Source organism: Amphiura filiformis, chromosome 3 (assembly GCF_039555335.1).
Source record: "Amphiura filiformis chromosome 3, Afil_fr2py, whole genome shotgun sequence".
NCBI classification, from domain to species: domain Eukaryota; kingdom Metazoa; phylum Echinodermata; class Ophiuroidea; order Amphilepidida; family Amphiuridae; genus Amphiura; species Amphiura filiformis.
In genome coordinates, this window is record NC_092630.1 from 30,596,153 (window position 1) to 30,617,073 (window position 20,921).

The 20,921-nt window shown below is 35.2% G+C and overlaps 1 protein-coding gene across 1 annotated transcript in view; it reads right to left on the reverse strand.

The window, feature by feature from the left end:
• The window catches only part of LOC140148344 (leucine-rich repeat serine/threonine-protein kinase 2-like), a 169,604-nt gene that overhangs the window by 122,632 nt on the left and 26,051 nt on the right, over positions 1-20,921 (reverse strand). Inside the window, exons 3-7 of the mRNA XM_072170267.1 lie at positions 20,122-20,213; positions 8,560-8,639; positions 4,118-4,206; positions 1,534-1,662; positions 711-845 (exon numbers count right to left, since the gene is read on the reverse strand). Of these exons, the coding sequence (XP_072026368.1) occupies positions 711-845; positions 1,534-1,662; positions 4,118-4,206; positions 8,560-8,639; positions 20,122-20,213 (525 nt within the window). The remainder of the gene's footprint in view (positions 1-710; positions 846-1,533; positions 1,663-4,117; positions 4,207-8,559; positions 8,640-20,121; positions 20,214-20,921) is intronic.

Below are 20,921 nucleotides of genomic sequence, written 5' to 3' on the forward strand. Positions count from 1 at the left end.
TAAAACAGTTTAGAAGTCTAAAAAAACCTTTCTGGATGTCAAAAACCTTTACGGATGTCAAAAATGTCAACAAAAACACACACCTTTTCTGGAATTTCAAAAATTAGGCTCAATATTCTTTTGAACAGTAAAACAGAAATAAAACTTTTTTTTACAAATTTTCCAGATTAGGGTCGGTTGGATGAGGACAATCAAACAATTCCTTTTCTTTTTGTTAGCCTTATACATTACCAGTAGATACATCATTTTACAGTGGAAGTCAGGTATTACCGTACTGACGCAAGTATAGTCTCACCTTCGGGTAAAGTCACACCCCCAAATTGTCGAAAAATTTCAGAAATTAAATTTTTTTTTTTTTAAAGTGCTAGGATCATTCATGGTTGATTTTTAAAAAAAAGAATTTGTATGCATTTTGAAATCATTAAAAGAGTACATGTATGGCATGAGTACAAATTTATTCAAAACACATAGGCCTTCTTTCTTTCTTTTTTTTAAAATCAACCATGAATGATCCTAGCATTTAGGTCTAGGTCCAGGGACACTCCAAAGCTGAAAAAATAAATAACTTCAAAAAAAAATATAAAAAAATCGAGTATAGTCCCACCCCCAATTTTGAAAAATGTTCACCCAAAAACGGGGTGGGACTATACTCGAGTCAGTACGGTAATAGGTGACAATAGGACTTGTAAAGAAATATCAAATCGCCTCACCTGGGTGGGCAAGAAGCGCTAGAAGTAGAAAAGCTTCAGTGAGGACATTGGCATTCTCCTTATGCTCATTAATGGTATCCATGACGGAGTGATGGTGATCTTCATCAACAAACTGCACCTGTCTTACAGGATCTGCTTAAAATCACAACATCAGTATATTTTCTTAGACTAGATTTATTTTTTGTATTTTTGCTTGACAAAACCAAGTGAATTTTTATTCACTGCAATATTTCATCCTTCACATCGGAGGACTTCATCAGGTATAGTCATCTGATCCACTTTTCCCGGAAACTAGTTTCTGGCACTCTTTTCCAGTCTGCAACTACATGATTGGTATTACTGGTTTACACTTCCATTCACATTCAAGATGATCATGTTGCGTGCACTTCAAATATGTATTTCATCCACCTGCATCCGATTTTAGCCAGGTCTGCACCAGTTGTAGTGCGAAACAATTCTCTTGGTTTTGTCAAGAAATTCTCTTGGTTTTGTCAAGCAATATCCCTATGGATATGTATATACATACAAACAGCCATAAAATTACACATATAAGGCCTAAATGTGTTCTAACTGAAGTTTGAGATTTAATCACAGAAAATCGGTGAGTGACTTAGCGCTGATACTTGGTAAAAATCTCAGAAGTAACGGCAAATTCCCTTTAAAATCGTATTGTATTACATTGCATTGTACAGAACACGTCGGTTTACAATAGTTTACAACCGATTTTTCAGGAACAAAAAGAATTCTAAGATTAATCAATTAAACCCAGGGTAGTTCTCGTTTTTATCAGCCCGCTCAGATAGGACAAAAGTTGAATACATACCTTCTGATAAGATTTGTCTTAGTGCTTGGCAAGATGTGATCTGAAGCTTATCATTTTCTCTAAATAGATTCATAGATGTTAAAATGACTTCAAGAACATCTTCCTCCAACAAAGCTTTGCAAATGTCACCTGTAGAAAAGATAATGCACAATTATACAGATGAGCTGACTGTTGGTTTACAAACAACAAAGGATACAGGGTCTGGTCTATTGTCAATGTTATGCCATGACTGGGGTAATTGATAACTGCACACAACCACTTAACTGTCCTAAAAAGATTCGATTTGGCAAGTGTTGTCCTCATTAAAGGCAAAATATTTTATTCTCGATCATGGGTGGATGTACCTTCTGCATCATATTGCATCAGCGTACCTTTCGTGGAACAACACAATCGCGCGACCAAACACTGTGATTGGTCAGTTCTCAAAAGATGTGCTTGCGCCGTAAGCATGTGGCTTTGTGTAGTACGCTCAACGCAAATATATATGCGTACTCAAGTTGGCTCTCGTGATCGAGAATTAGATACAAAATATGATGTATCATATTCATTCCATCAACTGCCCATGCCCCTATAGGCACCCAACCAGTTGCCAACAAGCAAACTATGATAATATTAACTGCCCATGCATATCTGGATCATGGTCTGAAACCTATGGCATGCACACCGATGATAATGAATAAATATTTTTGGCCATTTTTAAAGTATGCAATTATGTAAACAATGTAAAAAATAAGCGCCCACACAAAATGACTTTGTTAAGCACCCTGGGCAGTTGTTGGAACGAATATGGTATGCACAATGGTACATATATAAAAAACTGCCGAGCAAGCAACAAGGATGATCATTAACAACCAACTATTGGGTCATGATGTAACACACCACCTCATGCATTATGCTGTAGTCTGTCTTCAGTAAAGAAATTTGTTTTATGCACTTGACAACAGTTTTATGATTTTTATTGACCCAGCTATATTCCATTTAAACCAAGTCTGTACCACTTGCAGTTCAAATTGAAACATGTATAACCATACGCATATTTTGGGGGGAAATTTGGGGGCACGAGCACCCCGGGGTAAGGGAAACGGGAAACGAAGGGGCGGCGGAAGAAGAAGGGGTGGCAAAAAGAATTAGTAAAGAAAAAATGTGAAAAAGTATAAAAAATTGTGAAAAAATGGTACTATACATCAAAAATCTGTTGCTTTTACGGCACCAGCGCCTATAAGCCTTTTTTTCTTTCTTTTTTTTTTTTTTTGCTTGCTCTTCACTCTTAAAAACGACCAAAAAAAAAATTGGGTCACCCTTTTCAGGCTTTTGAGGAAGGGACGGCAAAATTGAATTTTCTTCAGCCCCCCGGGGTAGGAGCGGCCACGGTACGCCACTGATAACTGCACCAGCAGAAGGAGAGGAAGCACTCTCAAAGAAATCACAACATTACAGTTTGTGATGGGTTATGACATTATTAAAGATAGCCTTCAACGAGATAAAAATGTGATGTGATCAAGTAAAATCGAGTCGGATGTCAGGAATATTGATCTTGAGATACATGTATAGCCAATAATAGTATTCAACTTCCTTTGTAGTTTGTTGTTCTGAGCAACACTAAAAATAATGATCACATCTCTGGAGCCATAAGGCTAATCATAATGGGGTTTTCAGCGAAATAAAGCTCTGTTATTGGCTCATGTACTGAATGTGATTTTGATCGACTATAGACTCACAAATGATACAAGGATGGTAGCTGGTTCCTTCCTTTTTAAATACCAAATATTTTCACCTACATGTACTATAACTTGCCATTCATATCACTACATACAAAAATTCTTTATCATGATTCAAAAATCTGAAAATTGACTTCGTACAACTGTGTCCTCAATTTTCCTTATATTTTTCCTGGGTATGTTTGGTAATAGGTAAAAGGTTATAATGTAGAGTTCCTCTTCTCTACTATACATCTAAACACCTTTCCGAAGGCTCACACTCTGCCAAAGGTCCTTTTACCCATATGTTCCCACCTTGTGGAACTACCTGCCTGAGGATGTTGTCAAGAGCACCTCTCTACCAGCCTTTAAATCTGGTGTTTGTCTCCACCTCGTGTAGCCATTTCGTTTGGTCTCCTTTTATTTCTCCATTCCACCTGTCCTTGTCCTAATTATGTATTTTTTATTTTGTTTTTGTTTTTGATGTATTGGGCATCCCTTTAATTTAGTGATTTCACTATTGGGTTTGTCCAGGCTTTCTAGCCTATTGTTATAAATAAATAAATTAATTAAATAAAAATACCAAGAAATATAATGGGCTATTCCATTTAAAATCCACACTACCTCTGTGGAAGATTTTGGAAATATCTTCCTCGGGGGAACATAAATTTCAAATGGAATGACCATATTAGGCAGCTCCATTTAAATTTCATCCACCCTCTGAGAAAGATTCAACCTGAATCACTGAGGGAGGGTGAGTTTCAAATGGTACTGCTAATGTGTTCATTACATTTGAAATTCATATTCCCCCATGGGAAGATATTTCAAAAATCTTCCACAGGGGTAGTGTGGATTTTGAATGGAATAGCCCAATTTTGAAATCTTACTTGACATCGCCAGATACTTGATGGTTCTAATAGCAGCTTCTTGTACACCGGCATCCTTCTGATGTTTGCCAACAATCTCAAGTACTTCACTACAGAAAAAAGGGAGAACAAAAATCATGGTATATAATTATCATCCAATGACATTATTACCCATTTTCCCATTTACTTATCAAATCAGTTGTTTGATAGGGCCAAGATAAAATATTCTATTGCCCTTTCCAGATGTACTCATAAACAAGAAATGTCTTTAAAAAGACAATGCCATGGATGAAGACCATAGTCAAGGGAGTCCGTACTGCCATTAGGTGAATCTTCATGGTATTTGCTGTAGTTTGAGGTGTGCAGTCAGATAGCATTATAGTGTACAATGTAGTACCCTGGTTGGAAGGGTTATGCTGAAAGTCCACATTTGATTGCAGGAACAAGAACATGTGGGTGGGTGTAGGCTATATATATATATGTATGTATATATTAAGAAGTAAAAGTATCACAGACAGCTATACAGTGCTCGATACCAATAAATGGTAGAGCTATTTTAAAAAATATAGACACAAATATTAATACATTTCACAAAACTATGTTTCACACCAAAGCGATATTCAGGTGAATAAATTTAAAAAAAAATAAAATAAAATTTTTTTTTTTTTTTTTTTTTTAATTTATTCACCTGAAGATCGCTTTGGCGTGAAACACAGTGTTGTGAAATGTATTAATATCTGTGTCTATATTTTTTATGTATGTATATATATATGTTTGTGTGTATGTGTGGAAGGGGGTAGATGGGTGGATGGGGTTGTGGGACCCACAGGTGTGTGTATATACAGAGTGTACCCCATCAGTATTGACATTTATTGAAAATGTAACATTGGATCCTTAGTATCATAAATGACCAGAATTTTTAGTTTAATGACTTTTTATAACATTTAGCTACCAATTCGATGGATCATATATGATTTATTTGAATGTGGCTGCAGTCTTGTCCAAAATCACTGGAAACTGATGGGTATCATCCATTTTGATGCAGATACATATGTACATGCAAACCAGGTGCAAATTAGTCTTGTCAAAGACTACTCTCGCGATTTAGGGGACAAAAGCCGCGAGTCACAAACCCAGATGCCCCACGAATAGCGAAAGGAGCGAGTGTACCCACTATGGTTTCCAAGAGTGTGTGGTTCCCAGTAGTTTATCTCCCTATGGATAATATAGGTACACAGTCTGTAGCACAGACTAGGTGCAAACAGTCCTCACATAATGGTTACCTTGCCCTCCATGAAAAGATAAACACAATCTATTATTTGAATATTTGAACAGATACACATCCATCCACATGTTTCCACATGCACGTTCCTGCCATTGTTGCCAAAAATGTCAGCCCAAATCACAGGTCAAATCATCATAAAAGTAAACCATTGTTTTCCATAGGATAGGAAACTATCTTAAGTCCTGGAAGCCAATGTTGAAAAGTCACCCAACTTTTTTCTTAACCATTGGTTTCTATGGGGCCGGAATGTTCAAAAGTCACAGGAAAAATCTTCCAAAGTCACCCAATTGGGCTACCAAATTGCGGGTTTGGCAACCCTGGTTCCTGCTTAGCTAATCTCAACAAAAAGTCCCGGGGGAGGCACTCCAACTTTGGAGGTGACGCGTATGTAGGGCTGTTAAGACCCCTTTTTCAGCATCGCTGTCACCCAAAGACCCCATATTTTTTTACTTAACACATGCTCGCTCCGCACTCTGTCACCCAAGACCCCTATTTTTCCATTTGATCTGTCACCCAAAGACCCTTATAAGTTAAATTTGAACAGCAACTTTCATTTATCACTGATTTTGTTACTTATTTTGAAAAAATAAAGAAATTTGAAGCCATTTAGAACTAGAAATTCGATTTTCGAGGTTTTTGTGGCGCTGTTTTGGTCTCACCCAAAGATTCCATTTAAAAAAAAGGTCATGTTCTCACCCAATGACCCCATATTTTTTACATTTTGCTCTCACCGAATGCCAAAAATCATGCTCTCACCCAATGACCCCATATTTTTTACATGTTGCTCTCACCGAATGCCCCTTAGTGCGAAAAGCGCCAGCCCTACACCTATATCCATTTCAAATTGAAGTGCCCCCGGGCAAAAAAAGTAAGCACTTCAGATTGAAAATTTGAAATGTAAACACACAAGAAAGTTTGTTTACATGTATTATCACCTGACTGAACAATGACATAATGTGTAAGAAGTATTGATAATCATGAATAGAATGGGAACAAAGATCAGGATCACAGATTGAATAATACAAGGCAACCTAGACTGAGGGGGAATTCCTTTTTTGTGAGAGGAAATCATTTTTCCTCACTCATTCTTTCATAATGCTTTGCCCAGATTTCCCAGTTTCATCATATGATATAATATGAAATGCTCACCTCTTATTAAATTCCCAATTGATCGGTCTTTTAGGCCAAGAAAAAAAAAATTACTAGGAGCAGGAATATTCTTTTAATTTTTAATTTTTTTAATGTCATAGTCCAAACTGCATGTAACTTACTCAATAAAGCCTAAATATTAGATGTGAATTTAAGGATATTTCAGTATTACATGGTTTCATTAATGTTTTGAAAGCAGCTTAGATGTGAGACAAATAAAGCTGGCACACAAGAGAAATTGTATGGGTTCTATATTAAGGCTTGATATGAGGGGTGTCATTCCATGTGCACAACCTTTTAGGAAAATTGTGCCAAATGCTGAAGTTTCTTGACTGAACATGATATTTGACATGTCCATGGAGGCCAAAGGAGGCAATTTTGAAAACTGAGTTTAATACTCTAAATAATTAAATTACCTATTAAGCTATCATACTGAAGACACCAAAGGTGATGTCTATTTTCTAATGTATTTTATTGTTTTTTACTCCATATTGTTGACTTTATCTCAATTTCAAATTTGCCGCCTTTGGCCTCCATGGACCAGATTGCGTCACATATTAAACACAATAGGTGTTATCTATTCTTAAAATAGGACTGGATTTTGATCTGACTAAATAAATATGACAGAGTAAATAAATATTAACAGGCAGCCGGCATGTGATAAAAAATGAAAATGTAACCTGTGTCCATTACTGTTTCTGGATTCAGTATTCATAATTCAGTAACAACCATTATATGTGACCTGTTTCGACAAAACCAGGAACAAGTCGCATTTTTAACATTTTATGATTTGAATAAAAATGTAAGCATGGGACAATAAGCTTCAAAATGACACTAAAATTATATACATAGCATCAATACTTTTCAAGATATCGATAATTTTGTAAATGATACCTTGATATTTTTTGCCAAATTGCTAGTCTGAGTAATGTGCTAATTAGTTTCCTGTCTTACACAGGATTGAATAGGGATTATTATAGTTCAACTGTCAATTATTGATTAAATAAACCTCGTCTTAATAAGTACTTTCAAGGATTTGAAAGTCCACTCAGTCCCAAGGTCAAATACCGTGAAATTAAGAATTCCAAAATTTGAGCTGGTCACATATAATATAATACATATATATCTTCATCAGGGACATGTGTGCACAATAATCATCTGTTCAAGTAGGGTTATCTTTTAATATCAAACTGATATGACAATATTGGTTGCACTCCCCCAGCAAATACAAAATAAAAATGTGTATCACCCATGCATCTCTTTGGACAAGCCAAAAGGTGAACCTCAAATATTCAATGATTTTGATTTTAGTACTAAATAAAAAGACTCTGTTACACAAACTTTGAATTCTTTCTGAGACAAAAAAAAATGCATGTCAACTTAATACATGGATCCAATGTAACCTTTAAGGGGTACTACACCTGCCTAATTTTGTGCTTATTTTGCATTTTTCTCAAAAAGTATAGCGCATTGGGGACAAGATAGATATGTATATTATAGGGGCAAGGACTACAACTACTGCACTGGAAATTTTATTTCAGCAGAGACAGCAGTTGTGGAGTTACAGTCAAAAATGAGGGAACCCAATATTTGATCAATAAATCAATAACTACTTGCTTTGAGTTGCTGAATTTTCAGTACGGTAGAGGTAGTCCTTGCCCCTATAATATACATATCTTACTTGTCACCAATGCGCTATAATTTTTGAGAAAAATGCAAAAATGGGCACAAAATTGGTCAAGGGTGTAGTACCCCCTTAATGGGCCCCATGTTGTGTTTCACATTTTGCAAATGTTAGCATACATTTACTCTGTAATTTTCTATTGAATCTAAATTATATTAAAGCTACATGTAGTAACTAACAATACTATAATACTTACTCAAGTTTTTACCAAACTCGTAATACGATATGAAATATTACATTTACTTGTAAAAAAACAAACAAAGCAGAGGAAGTGCTATAGATACATTCAGTGAAATTCTGAAAATCTACAAAACTGGGAAAATAATAATGGCAATAATGCCTTACCTGTGCATGTTTCGTTTCTGGATCAGATCCCTGAGTTTCTCACTGGCAGCCATCATATTTGCCAAAGCATCAAAACCAGTCTACATGAATATATGAAAGTGAAAAAAGTATCATAAGTAAAACGAAGACAACAAAGGTGGCAGTAATTGCCAGTAAACCCTTCTATGATCACACTACAATATAAGTGTATCCTTTGTTCATCTACCATACAGTATATAAACATCTACTGCATCACTGAACATCACAGGAAGAATTTCCTTGGCAGCATAGTTTTTCGTTTTGTAGCATCTACGTGTAGTCTTTTACTTTTAGCATATAGATGGTACTATTAACGCCTTCAAAAAAGGCCTGGAACAATGGGATACTTCCATCCCTTCATGAAAATAATTACGTGCCATTTAAATAATGTTCACTGTAAATCCAGAAAAAAAACACATACAAAACAAAACGGAAGAATTTCTAAACCATAATACTTAATAGTTCTGACTACAAAATATACACATGTGACAGATGTACCAATAAACTGTTTATAATACAGAAATTTCACTCAAGTGTTTACGATCCTCACCTATTATTACATGATTAATAAGAAGTGTAAAATATGAACTTTGGAATCAATAGCTGTGAAGTAGCTTCCTTTTTGCTCCAGGTGACAATGGCATACTAAAATGTGCACCACTGCTCAATACCAGCACAAAGAATTTCCATTTGTAAACAAACCAGTCACTGCATCATTTTTGGTGAAATGTTTTCAACTGCAATTAGCATTCGTAGTTCATATCACATCAAGTTCATCAGCCAATCCAACTTATATTCCAAATAATCCATGTGAGTGTGACAGTATGAAGAAGCAAAAGGCTAAAATTACAAACAGACAAGGACATATCCTATGTTAATTCACTTGTATACTTTAATAAGACCTTTTTCTGGAAACCTTCAGAACAACCTTCATTTCACCTGCTTTCTATAAAAGGCAAACAAGAACTAAACAATCCAAAGTACACTGTAGCTTGTTCTGCATGTCTTGACCAGCTGTTGTAAGTCCATGACCAAAGAAAAGATTGAAAAAGTTAAATATTCATGTGCCACACTCACATCCTCTCAACATAACAACTTTTATTGCACATCAGCAATTCTTTGTTTACCATGTTTACACGGAATCTATTAAAAATTCAATACTAACTGCTGATTTCTTTGTGACTTTGGCATAATTGTTTACCTGGGCATTTGCTTGTGTTATTGACCCAAGTTATTAATAAATAGGCCTACTTTTGTAGCACATCCTCAATAAAACATGTATCAATAATGCATCTGATTGGCACTCTTTTAGGCCGAGTAAGAAAAGAAACATGTTTAGTGTCCCCTCCCGCTTCCTTTTTTTAATATTCTTTAAAAAAAATTATTTTCTAAAATTTCAGTTTTAGGCCAAGGAAAGTCGATTTTGAGTTTCCCGTCACCCGCCCTCACTTCATTTTCAGACCCTCACTTGAATTCATTATTGTGAAAAAAAAAAAAATACTGATAAAAACTGGTTATATTTGCAAAAAAAAATAATGAATATCCCTTTATTTTTTGTGGAAAAAGAAAAATCACAACATACATTTTGCTGTCAACCTTGCAGACTCTTTTTAATATACTTTTGAATCTCATTTGGGCTAAAGATCCATCTTCAAATGAGTGAGCGGCAAATAACAACACATTTTACATGCGTGTTGGTCATATAATGAAAGGCAGAAAAATAATGAATAATGAAAAAGTTACCTCACTTGTTTTCAGAAATTATGTGACAAGAAACTCAAAATTGACTGTTAGGGGCCTTAACTATTTAATGAAGATGTTTGAGAAGTTTCTATAGCCTTCTATAGCCTTACAAATGAATGAGAAGCACTTCAGGAAAGTTTGGAATCAGTAAAGGGCTTAACCTACCAAAAAATAAAAATAAAAAAGGCCTCCTCTTTTTTTCTAGGTATCGTAGTGTATGCAAATATGGACCAAATAGGGGACTGCACCATTTTTCAAAAAAAAAAAGGGGGGGAAAGCCCCTGCATCCTTATTTTTCAAAAACCTGGACGCTAACCATATATTATTTTTCTTCGCCTTATTACATGCCATGTGAGGTGAAATTGCTTGATATGAAAAAAATATATTAATAATAATACAAAATTAAAGAAAATAATTAAATTAAATTAAAACAAACAATTAATTAATTAATTAATTAATTAATTAATTAATTAATTAATTAATTAATTAATTAATTAATTAATTAATTAATTAACAAACAAATTAATTTTAGAAAAAATAATAACAAATTCCATAATACATTGAAGCGTTTGGAAAAAGTTAAATAAATAAATATATAAATAAATTTATAAACAAACAAATTAATTTTAGAAAAAATAATATTATAACAAATTCCATAATACTGCAAGGATGACGCGAGCCTCACGAGGGCGCTGCACATATCATAATATGAAGATGGAGAATAAAGACTGTGAAGGACTATTTAATATCTAAACTGAAGAGCAAATAAAAGGACATATTTCTAATGATCAAATAATATGATAAGGACGTCATGAAAGAAAGGCCTATAAATTGGGAACAGGGAAGATCATCCATGCGTGATGATGATTGGATGTCAAGTCGCAATCTCTCATATAAAATCAACCATTTACGTATGAAACGGTAAATGAAATGATTGGAAAACTTCGACCTCAAAATCATCATCATTCATTTCATATATTAATAAACAATAATTCAGACTGAGACTTTGAAATGGTAAAATAAAATGACAACTGAAATACAAATTGAAGTTTGATTGTCGTAGATTTGTTATATTATAAGGCGTATATATTTAAAAAATGGTAAATACAAATATTGATGAGAGTGTGACATGAAATATAAATGGAGAAGTTGAGCCTATAAATATTTAATCAGGATTTCAACCCAGGCTCCTTTTTAAGGGAATTTCTTGTTTAAGAAAGTCTTGAATTGTGACTGAGAAGAGTGGCAATAAAATACAAGAATTACTCCTTTACATAAATCCCAAGGGTTTAAAATATACAAAGACATTTCTGTACTCACAGAAATTTGGAACTAAATTTTTACAGCAAATTAAAAGTGATTTCTTGCCGAAAATCCAGGCCTACTTGTTAATGCCGATAATCAGAAATCTATTTACCAATTGGGAATGAATCTAAATTTATCCAAAGTTGGAATCCAAAATATAAAAGTCCAAATGCGAATCCATAGTCATACAAAATGGGAATAAATCCAAAGTGCACATTTTAGAATATAATTTTGAAACTAAGAATTTTTGGGAATCATCACCTTAAAGTGATTAAATATAGGTGCTTTCACCTTAAGCATGCATGCAATACAAACTTGGCAAGGTCATCTGACGGAGTTTCTAACACAAAAATACGGCAATGTTAATTGCATGCATGTTCATTAAAAGACCTATTTTACATTAATAATATATCATGGATGCAAAATCTAAGCTTAGGAAGGGACATAAAAAAAATAATACCAGTGATGGCATTTCATCTCGTATTTTATGGAAGCTTAAAAATTGTGATCATCATAAACAGCAAATCGCCGGCGACGATCAAGCCGAAAGTTGAGTTAATTAAAATAAATGAAAGTGCTTACAAATTAGCAAATCAATTTCGAAAATACGAGATGACGATCCGATCACCGGTTAAAATAAAAATAAGTCATTTTGCCATAAAAATAGCAAAATAGCCTCCTTGGTGGGAATTCCCACCAAGCGGCTTGGTCAATTTAAAATTAACCGATCATATAGTCATACCTAAATCATTGATCCAAAATCAACTGAGTCAAGTCGTGCACTTCCATATGTGATAAAGTCTGAAGAATGACCGTCCTCTTTGGTCCCAAAGCAAGAAGTGAATTGTTTTAGAATCTCCTGCATGTTCCAATGATTACTGTCCGCGATTCTTTCCTAACTTGCGCAGGCAAATTTGGGTCGCGCGATGTGTGGCGATAGCTACGCGTACGAATGTTTTCGAGTCCTCGCGACGCGCCTACAAAGCAACCACGCAAAAGCAAATCTAAAATAAAGGGTGCAATAAAAGATAAACTAATCAAAATATGCTGAACGCTGCCGACGGTAATCATGGAATAATGCAGGAAGCTTTTCAATAGTTTAGGTCTACTGGGAGTTTCGTTTCAGCTGGCAGTATCCTCGCGGTGTGCATAACAAAAATGGCGACCTTCATAGCGGGACATCGGAAGAATTTATATAGTTTTAACTTGAGTTCTGAAGGCAAAAATACTACTAAAATGGAAAAATAAAGGATAGGGGACTTTGAATGAGATATTTAATTAAAAGGTGAGCTGAAATTTGGCAGGGAAAATTAATCGCGAAGGTGGAAACAAACCAAATAAAAATACGAAATAGAAAAGCTTAAAAAAATACGGGGGTCCTTGGATCGCCGTTACAATACATTGAAGCATTTGGAAAAGGTTAAAGAGCATCGGACCTTGACTATAATTGTCCGAAATAGGTAATAATAATAATAATAATAATAATAATAACATAATAAATTAAGGTTGGTCTTAACCCTGGAATTTTGGAAACTTTCGGGCCTCATAACTGCTAAATTCTTAGCCTAAAGTATAAAAGTATACCAAAGACTTGATAAATTCATCTGTGAGGTCAAATTTGGGCCAAAATGCTCATTGTTGGCCCAAAATCCCCCCAAAACAGGTTTTTTAATTTAATTTTTAAAAACTAGATAAAAATATCTAAGAGCCGTTTTTTTATTTTTTTTATTTTGACCAACTTTGAGAAATTTGCACCAACAATGGTTCATTATACGATTGGTAGAAGAATCAGAACCTGACAGGAATAACCTTCTGCTTCCTAAAGTGTACCATAAGTGACAGCTCTGATTACACCCAGCATTTCCTCGTAATGATTCTACTATCTGTAGATTATAATCACACATGTATGCAGATCGTGTCACAAACAATTTGAAACAAATAAAGATATCTCATCTTTTATTTTGTACTCCTGTGTTTTCAGAGGGTATTTTGATCACCGCCTTAATTATGTTCTCAAGTTGCAAATTTCCATTTTTCCTCAAATAATTTGCCACATAAAAAAGCTGCTGCCTATTGATAAATGCAGGACTAAAATCTGGCTATTATTGATTCACCTGGAACAGACACACAATACAAATGATAGCCATTCTATTAGCATTGCCAAGTTGATAATAACTAATTCTCATTCAGTAGGAGTGGTCTACACCGGGCACAAAAAGAAACTCGTCAGTTATATTCATCCTTGCTGTTCTATAACTTTATAATTTTGGATTATTCTGAAATAGACATTTTGTTAATTGGACTTTTCTTTCTCATTTGACACCCTGTTAAGTGAAGAGCGAACAAGAATTGATCAAGATATCGCCTCCAAAGTCTCAAACCCCAAAATCAAAAGTCGCATTTTCAACGATTTTCAATGGGAACACACCGTTGTATTGCACACAAGCACCACGGGCCAATCAATAAAGCACACAGTGTAACAGTACAATTGAATCGTTAAAATTGCAACTTTTCATTTTGGGGTTTGAGAGTTTGAGGCATATCTTGATCAATTCTTGCTCAATGTTCACGAACAGGGTGTCAAATGAGAAAGAAAAGTCCAATTAACAAAACGTATATTTCAGAATAATCCAAAATTATCAAGTTATTGAACAGCAAGGATGAATATAACTGACGAGTTTCTTTTTGTGCCTGGTGTAGTTCATAATCTGATTGGACAATAGCATTTCAGGTGTCGTCTATCATGCCATAGATTTGACTTCATTTTATATGCAATTTGAGACCGTTTTCATTGAAATTGGAGCACTTTTCAGTTTTTGACCCGTGTGACCAAAAAAACACTGCCCACCCCTGGCCCAATTGCGACCTTTCTGCTTAGGCCAAAAAAAAAAAAAAAAAGTTCGTCTCAAAGCTTGCGCGCGCGTTTGTAAAATCCCACGATTTGACAAAAAACAAATGCGGAAATTTTTTTATTTCAAAAAAAAAATTTTTTAGTTTTTTCTAGAAAAAATTGGCGAAAATCAGACTTTTTTCTCAAAATACTATGAAAAAAAGTCGAGAATAAAAATAAAAAAATCATTTTCTATGCATTTTTTTCTGATCTACAGACATTGATTAGATGTATTGTTTTTTTTGTTTTTTTTGTTTTTGTTTTTTTGATTTTTTTGAAGTTTTTTATTCCCTGTTCTTGGAACTGGTGGAGGGAGAAAAAACATACACAATGGGCCACCAGTTCCCAACAATCATGAATTAAAACATAATATTATAGTCAAAATTTTTAAGAACAGGTACAAAGGACAATCACAAAAGAGACAAAGACGATGGACAAAGAGAACGTTCACTCTTACAAACAAAACACAAGCACCAGTCTTGTGTCAAACAAGTGCACACATTACTTGGTTACACCCATCTTGATCCTGCCATAATCAGTTTGAAAAAAAAAAATGAAGAAAAGGACAACAATTTAAGATGCTTCAAGATCAATGGTCCATTTTTTGAAATGGAGCCGCAGTTTACCTTTACTTTCAGCAATTTTATACTCAATTTTCTGCTTCAATTTGACCATATTCAGAAAAGCATTGAAACTAAGGTTAGTCTGTTTAAATATGCACTTATGAATTAAAATTTAAGGCACAGAAAAAGGAAATTAATACACAGGTCATGTTCTGAGGTATCCCTGATACCAAACATTTTATCAAATTTGGAAAATGTAAAAGAATCCCCAGTGACACTGTTGATATAAAAACATAGTTCATCCCACATATAGATTAGATGTTGATTTCTAAGGGTGCAACATAGCCTATATTCCAACTCAACTAATGCGCATATATTATCCATATTTAGTAGTTTCCCTAAACCACAACAGATCTCAATGTCCCCCTGTTCTGCATTGCAGTTACAGTTCCCAGGTCAGATGTATCTAGTTCAGTGACCTACTACAGCATATCTACAGGTAAGGGATGCTCCTGGGGGATGGTCTACCAGGCTTTCTTGCTCCCCCTTGGATGTCCAATTGATCAGATTGGCAGCAGATTCACTATCTTACTGTTATGTCCAACAAAGCATGTCCTTCTCTCACTGATCTTCTCTCAGAATCTCCAAGGTCTCCGTACAGCTCTTTGTTGCTTCTTTTCTGATTCCAATGGATACTGTATGCTGCCCTTAGCATTCATGTATAACAGGCATCCAGCTATTTAGTTTGGGAGTACTCATGGTGAAGGCTTCATATCCATATGTTAATTCGGACTCCACTGTTGCATTGAAAACCAGCAGTTTGAAATTCTTTGGGAGAACAAACTTCCAGATATAGGCTGTTACATGCTCTCCAAGCTGCTGCCTTACGTGTTTTGATACCATGCTTTGTGCTAGCCACCCATGCTCTGAGATATTTGAAGTCTTTCACCTCATCTACATGTAGTTAGCTTTGTGCCATTTTTGTGTGGATAATATATTAACCTGTTGGTCTTGGTTAAAAGACATGAGCTGAGCTTGGTCTTGGCGGCATTCATCTTCAAGTCGACTCTTCCAACTGATATTTTGAGCCCCGTTTTGAGCCTTTGAAGTAGTTCTTGCCTTGTATTTCTTCAGACAGGAGGGCGATGAACTCACTAACAACTTACGAATTCACCGGTGACTGGCTGATGCCACTACTTATCCAATTCAATGCTCATGCTCACTCACTCAATAATCCTAACACTGCCCAATCCAACAGAATCCAACCTGTGCGCAAGTCATATATATGCACAGACACACTGGCCAGGCCGCAAAACCGGTCTGTGATTGTCCGCTTGCCACGCAAGGGGTTGGGGTCGAATCCCAGGGGTACACCGTCCAGGTGACTTCTTTGTTCATCTTTTCTCCTTTTTCAAATGTTCTCTCCCTTCCGATAGCAAAAAAACCAGATGGGTGTTAGGGTTAATTTACTCATTAATTTACCCACTCTCACTTATTCACTCTTTTTTGGCATGCGGGGGTCAAAGGTTGAATCCGGGGGTGCCAAGTGACTTCGTTGTTCATCTTCTCTCCTTTTTCGTATCTTCTTTAACTTCCGGTATCAAAAAGCAGGGTTAAGTGTTAGGGTTAATAACTGGGTGACTGACTCAATCAATCAATCAAGCAAGTAATCAGTCATTAAGGAGGCACACAGGATCACTAATTATCCATTATTATTCACCTCATAACTCGAAAACTATTTATGTAAAGTATATAAAAGTATACATTTTTTGAACGGAAATGAGCTCATAAATCCATTTAAAATGCCAGTTTTGGGTCAAAAAGTACAATTTTCGAGAAAATCCCAAAAACGGCTTTTTGACCAAAAATTTTGGTCCGCCATAAAAAATTATTTGAAAATCAAAAACTGTAAAACATGAATTTTATTAATTTAGACAAATAAATCTAGAAAGTGTTTTTTATTTTTTCGACATTTTTCTTAGTTTTTAAAATATAGGCAAACAATCAGTAAAAGCGTGTGACCCGTGTTCAAATTTTTGAATCATGGGTGATAAAAAAAGTTCTAGGCCCTAATTTAAAAAATGAAAAAACACTATCTAGATTTTGGCCATATCTAAACGTTTGACTTAAAAACTTACCTCAGTGATGCTTCATTTAGACGCTATGGCGGACCAAAAATGGTTAAAAGTGGTCAAAAGTGAACTTGCCGAAAATCGCGATTTAGAAAAATACAGCCGATTTTGGGTCCATTTTTGAAGATTATTCCATAAATATATAATCCGGTGACTTGTGACGTTTGGTCAAGTTAGAAAATGAGAAGGGGCGTCCAACTGCAGCAGATTGGCATTTTTTTGGTGATTTAGAAGGTAAAATATACAATATGACAAAATTATCTGTGCACATTCGGCAGATGTTTATCCACATGGTGCAGCCATTTTATTTACTGCAGTCTTGTTTCCATGGTGCAGCAGAGCTTCCGCAAGGCCGCGGCGTCGCGTCGGCGTTTGAGGAGGCGACAGAGGCGGCGTGGACAGACAGACAGGTTACTGTGAATAAGTTGCACAGTGCATGGTCGTGTTGCATGAACGAAACCATGATTATTTAAGCACAATTTTGTCCTGTTCCGTATAAAAAAAAGATCATGCTCTGTATTAAAATTTGCGGATATCAGAACATTAAAAGTAGCATAGAATAACTGACAAGCAATTATTTTAGCAGATAATCAGGAAGTTTTATGAAATGAATAAATTGAAACATAATCCTGATAATTGCGATTTCTGTTCTGTACTAATTTTCATAATTTTGTTTTAAAAATGCAATGTTTTTGGTGATTTTCTTTTTTTTTTTTCTTCTTCTTTTTTTTGGTGTTGACAAATATTGCATTTTTATGTTCATTGTCCTTTTCTGAACCGCAAACATGATGTTGTTACTACCCTTTGCTTTTTCTTTTTAGTTGGTGCTTGAGAGGCACCACAGCGGCCCGTCCGCGCCAAAGATAGGCATTTTAACGCCCGTTATAGCTAGGCCTACACCACAGGAATCCCAAGTAAAATTTTAAAAAGATTCTGATGTGTCGCATTACTCAATATTCCGTTTTTGTTATTGTAATTGTTTGTTGTTATCATATTTTATTTTAAACTTTTTACGGAATATCAAAAGTTGTAAAATATTTTGTACCGCATAAAAAGTGAATAAAATACAACAACAAAAATTTTAAAAAAGTGTGTCTGTTGTTGTTTTCAATCAAATAAACGTGTAAAAAGTGGGGTAAAAGTTGTAATATGTCTTGAATAAACTTCTTGAAAAACGGACAAAAAGTAGGCCTAGCCTATATATAATGTTAAACGGGCAAAACACGGAGAGGTCACAAGAAAACTGAAAAACACGGAAATTTACATAGCCTAACAAAACCGAATTTCATAAGTAGAAAACGGAACACTTATGGCTTTAAATTAGATTGTGGTTTATGCAGTAGGCCTACCGTAGGCCTATATAGGCATCATGCTATAAAGAGCGTTTTAAAACACTGCATGAAAACATTCACGAAAAATGCTTTAAAGCAGTTTACCTTTTAAAGTATGCAGATAACTTGAAAGTTGAAAGCCAGACAAACATTGCAAATAAAAAGGCATTCGGCCAAAACATTCGCAAAAAGTGTTGTAAAACCAAAAGCTTTTATCGCAATCATGGCATGGTATAGACCTAATAGGCCTACTAATGGAAATGTAGTTAAAATGGGTTATGAAAAAACAAAATTTGCGTTTTCGATTATATTTCTCGTTTGAAATTATTATTTAGCATTAAAATATTCATGAAAATGCTTTCATAAACGCGTGCTCGCTATGCCGATTTCAAATATCGACATTTTTGACATAGAGTTATAGCCCTATGCCTAGATGGTCGATATGATGTAGGCCTGAGACCATAGGTATTAGGTATTATGGTCTCAGATGTAGGCCTATTGAAATGTCAACGTTTTTGACATTGCGTTAATGGTCAATCAGGAGCGTGTTTTAATAACACTTTGAAACATTATTCGGGTCCTTTAGGTATCTAATATAGGCCTACCGGTAGTAACTGCTTGCCTATTTTTTTTTTTTTTTAAAATGAAGACGAGACTGAACGACCGCAGAGGCTCCCGAACCAAGGATGGGACTGCATAAAATATAAGCTTATATAATAGGCCTATATTATTGTCCAACTACACCAACTTCGTAAATCAAATAATAACAATGAAATGAATGAATGAATGAATGAATGAATGAATGAAATAAAACAATTTTTTAAACATAAAATAACAAGCCTAATGATGTACTATACGGGCTAAGTCTAGCCTACTAGCAAAATATTTAGGGCCTACGTTTTCTATCGTATCTACCAGATTGCGTCTTCATTACAGGGCTTCTTACGGGTAACTACGTCTTACAGATAAATTTTATCTTTTCAAGTTCAGAATGAAACTTGAAAAACAAAACAAAAACAAATAAAAAATTCACTATTATGTTCATATAAAAAAAAAACCTATAATTTATACCACTAGGCCTATATCAGCACTTTTTGGCGAAATTTATCGAGTAGGCCTACTGATTCTGGGACGGGACGGTGGTGGTCTGTCGGCCCGCAGTTTACATAATGCAATGGTGCAAGCTTTACCTACCTTGGAAGAGATCAATACGATAAAATACGGTAGTGATCACGATTGGCGACTCCAGTGCCTCAATCAGTAATCACCTCGCCCATCCCGTTTACCATGTGTGCGTGTCTTTGCTAGCTGTACGCCGCAGTACGCGTTACGAGAACGCGATCTATTGCGGGAAAACAATGATTTATTTGCTTTTGCATTTTGACGAATTTTTAATGAAAAGGGGTCTTTAAAATAGCGTTTCTTATGGTTCAAATTTTAAGATTTCTTTTAAATCTATTAATGACAAGATAAAATACGGTTTGAAGATGACATTAGTGATGAAAACTCAATTTTGGCCATGTAACACTTCAGTGATCCTGTGTGCATCCTTAAGTCAATCAATTGCTGTTCAATCTTACCTGTTGTATATCAGCATGATATGTAAGGTTTTCCATCATATCCAAGACTTGTACATGACCATGGTAATCTTCCATTAGCTTCACGCAACTCTCTAGTTAGCAAATCAAACAGAAATATAACAAAATATCAGACTCTTTGTACATACCATATAGGGCTATTCCTGTTGAAATCCACACTACCCCTGTGGAAGATTTTGGAAATAGATTCCACAGGGGGAGTATATTTTTCAAATGTAATTGGTCAGGGTTAATTATTCTGAAACTCATACTCTACTATGGCTTTACCTTCCACAACTGGAGTGAGTATTTCAAATAGAAGTTACCCAATTGTCTATTCTATTCAAAACTTGAACTTTCTCTGTGGAAGGAAGGGGGGGGTCCCAAATATACTGGGGGTCATACATTTTTGGAAAGAAGGTCATACAATTTTTGATGACCAAAATGTAGGAAGTCACCAAATGACCACAGATAGTGCGTTTATCTTATTTCAAAAAGACTGATTTCAATACAATTTTAGCCTGTTTAAGTGGTAAGGTGAATTGGTGGTGGGGAGTCATACAATTTTTGTTGCCGAAATAGAGGAGGGGTCGCAATTTTATAGAATGCTGACTTTTTGTAAATTTGGGACCCCCCTCTTCCGAAGAAAATGCCAGTCCCCTAAGCATGATCAATACCAGCCTGCTGCATCTGGAATACCGTCATCTCATATGCATCATCCATAACAACGCATCCCCCTGAATATACTCCAATCCAACTGATGCTCAAATATTAACTGAAACGTGGCCCGCATAATAATAGAC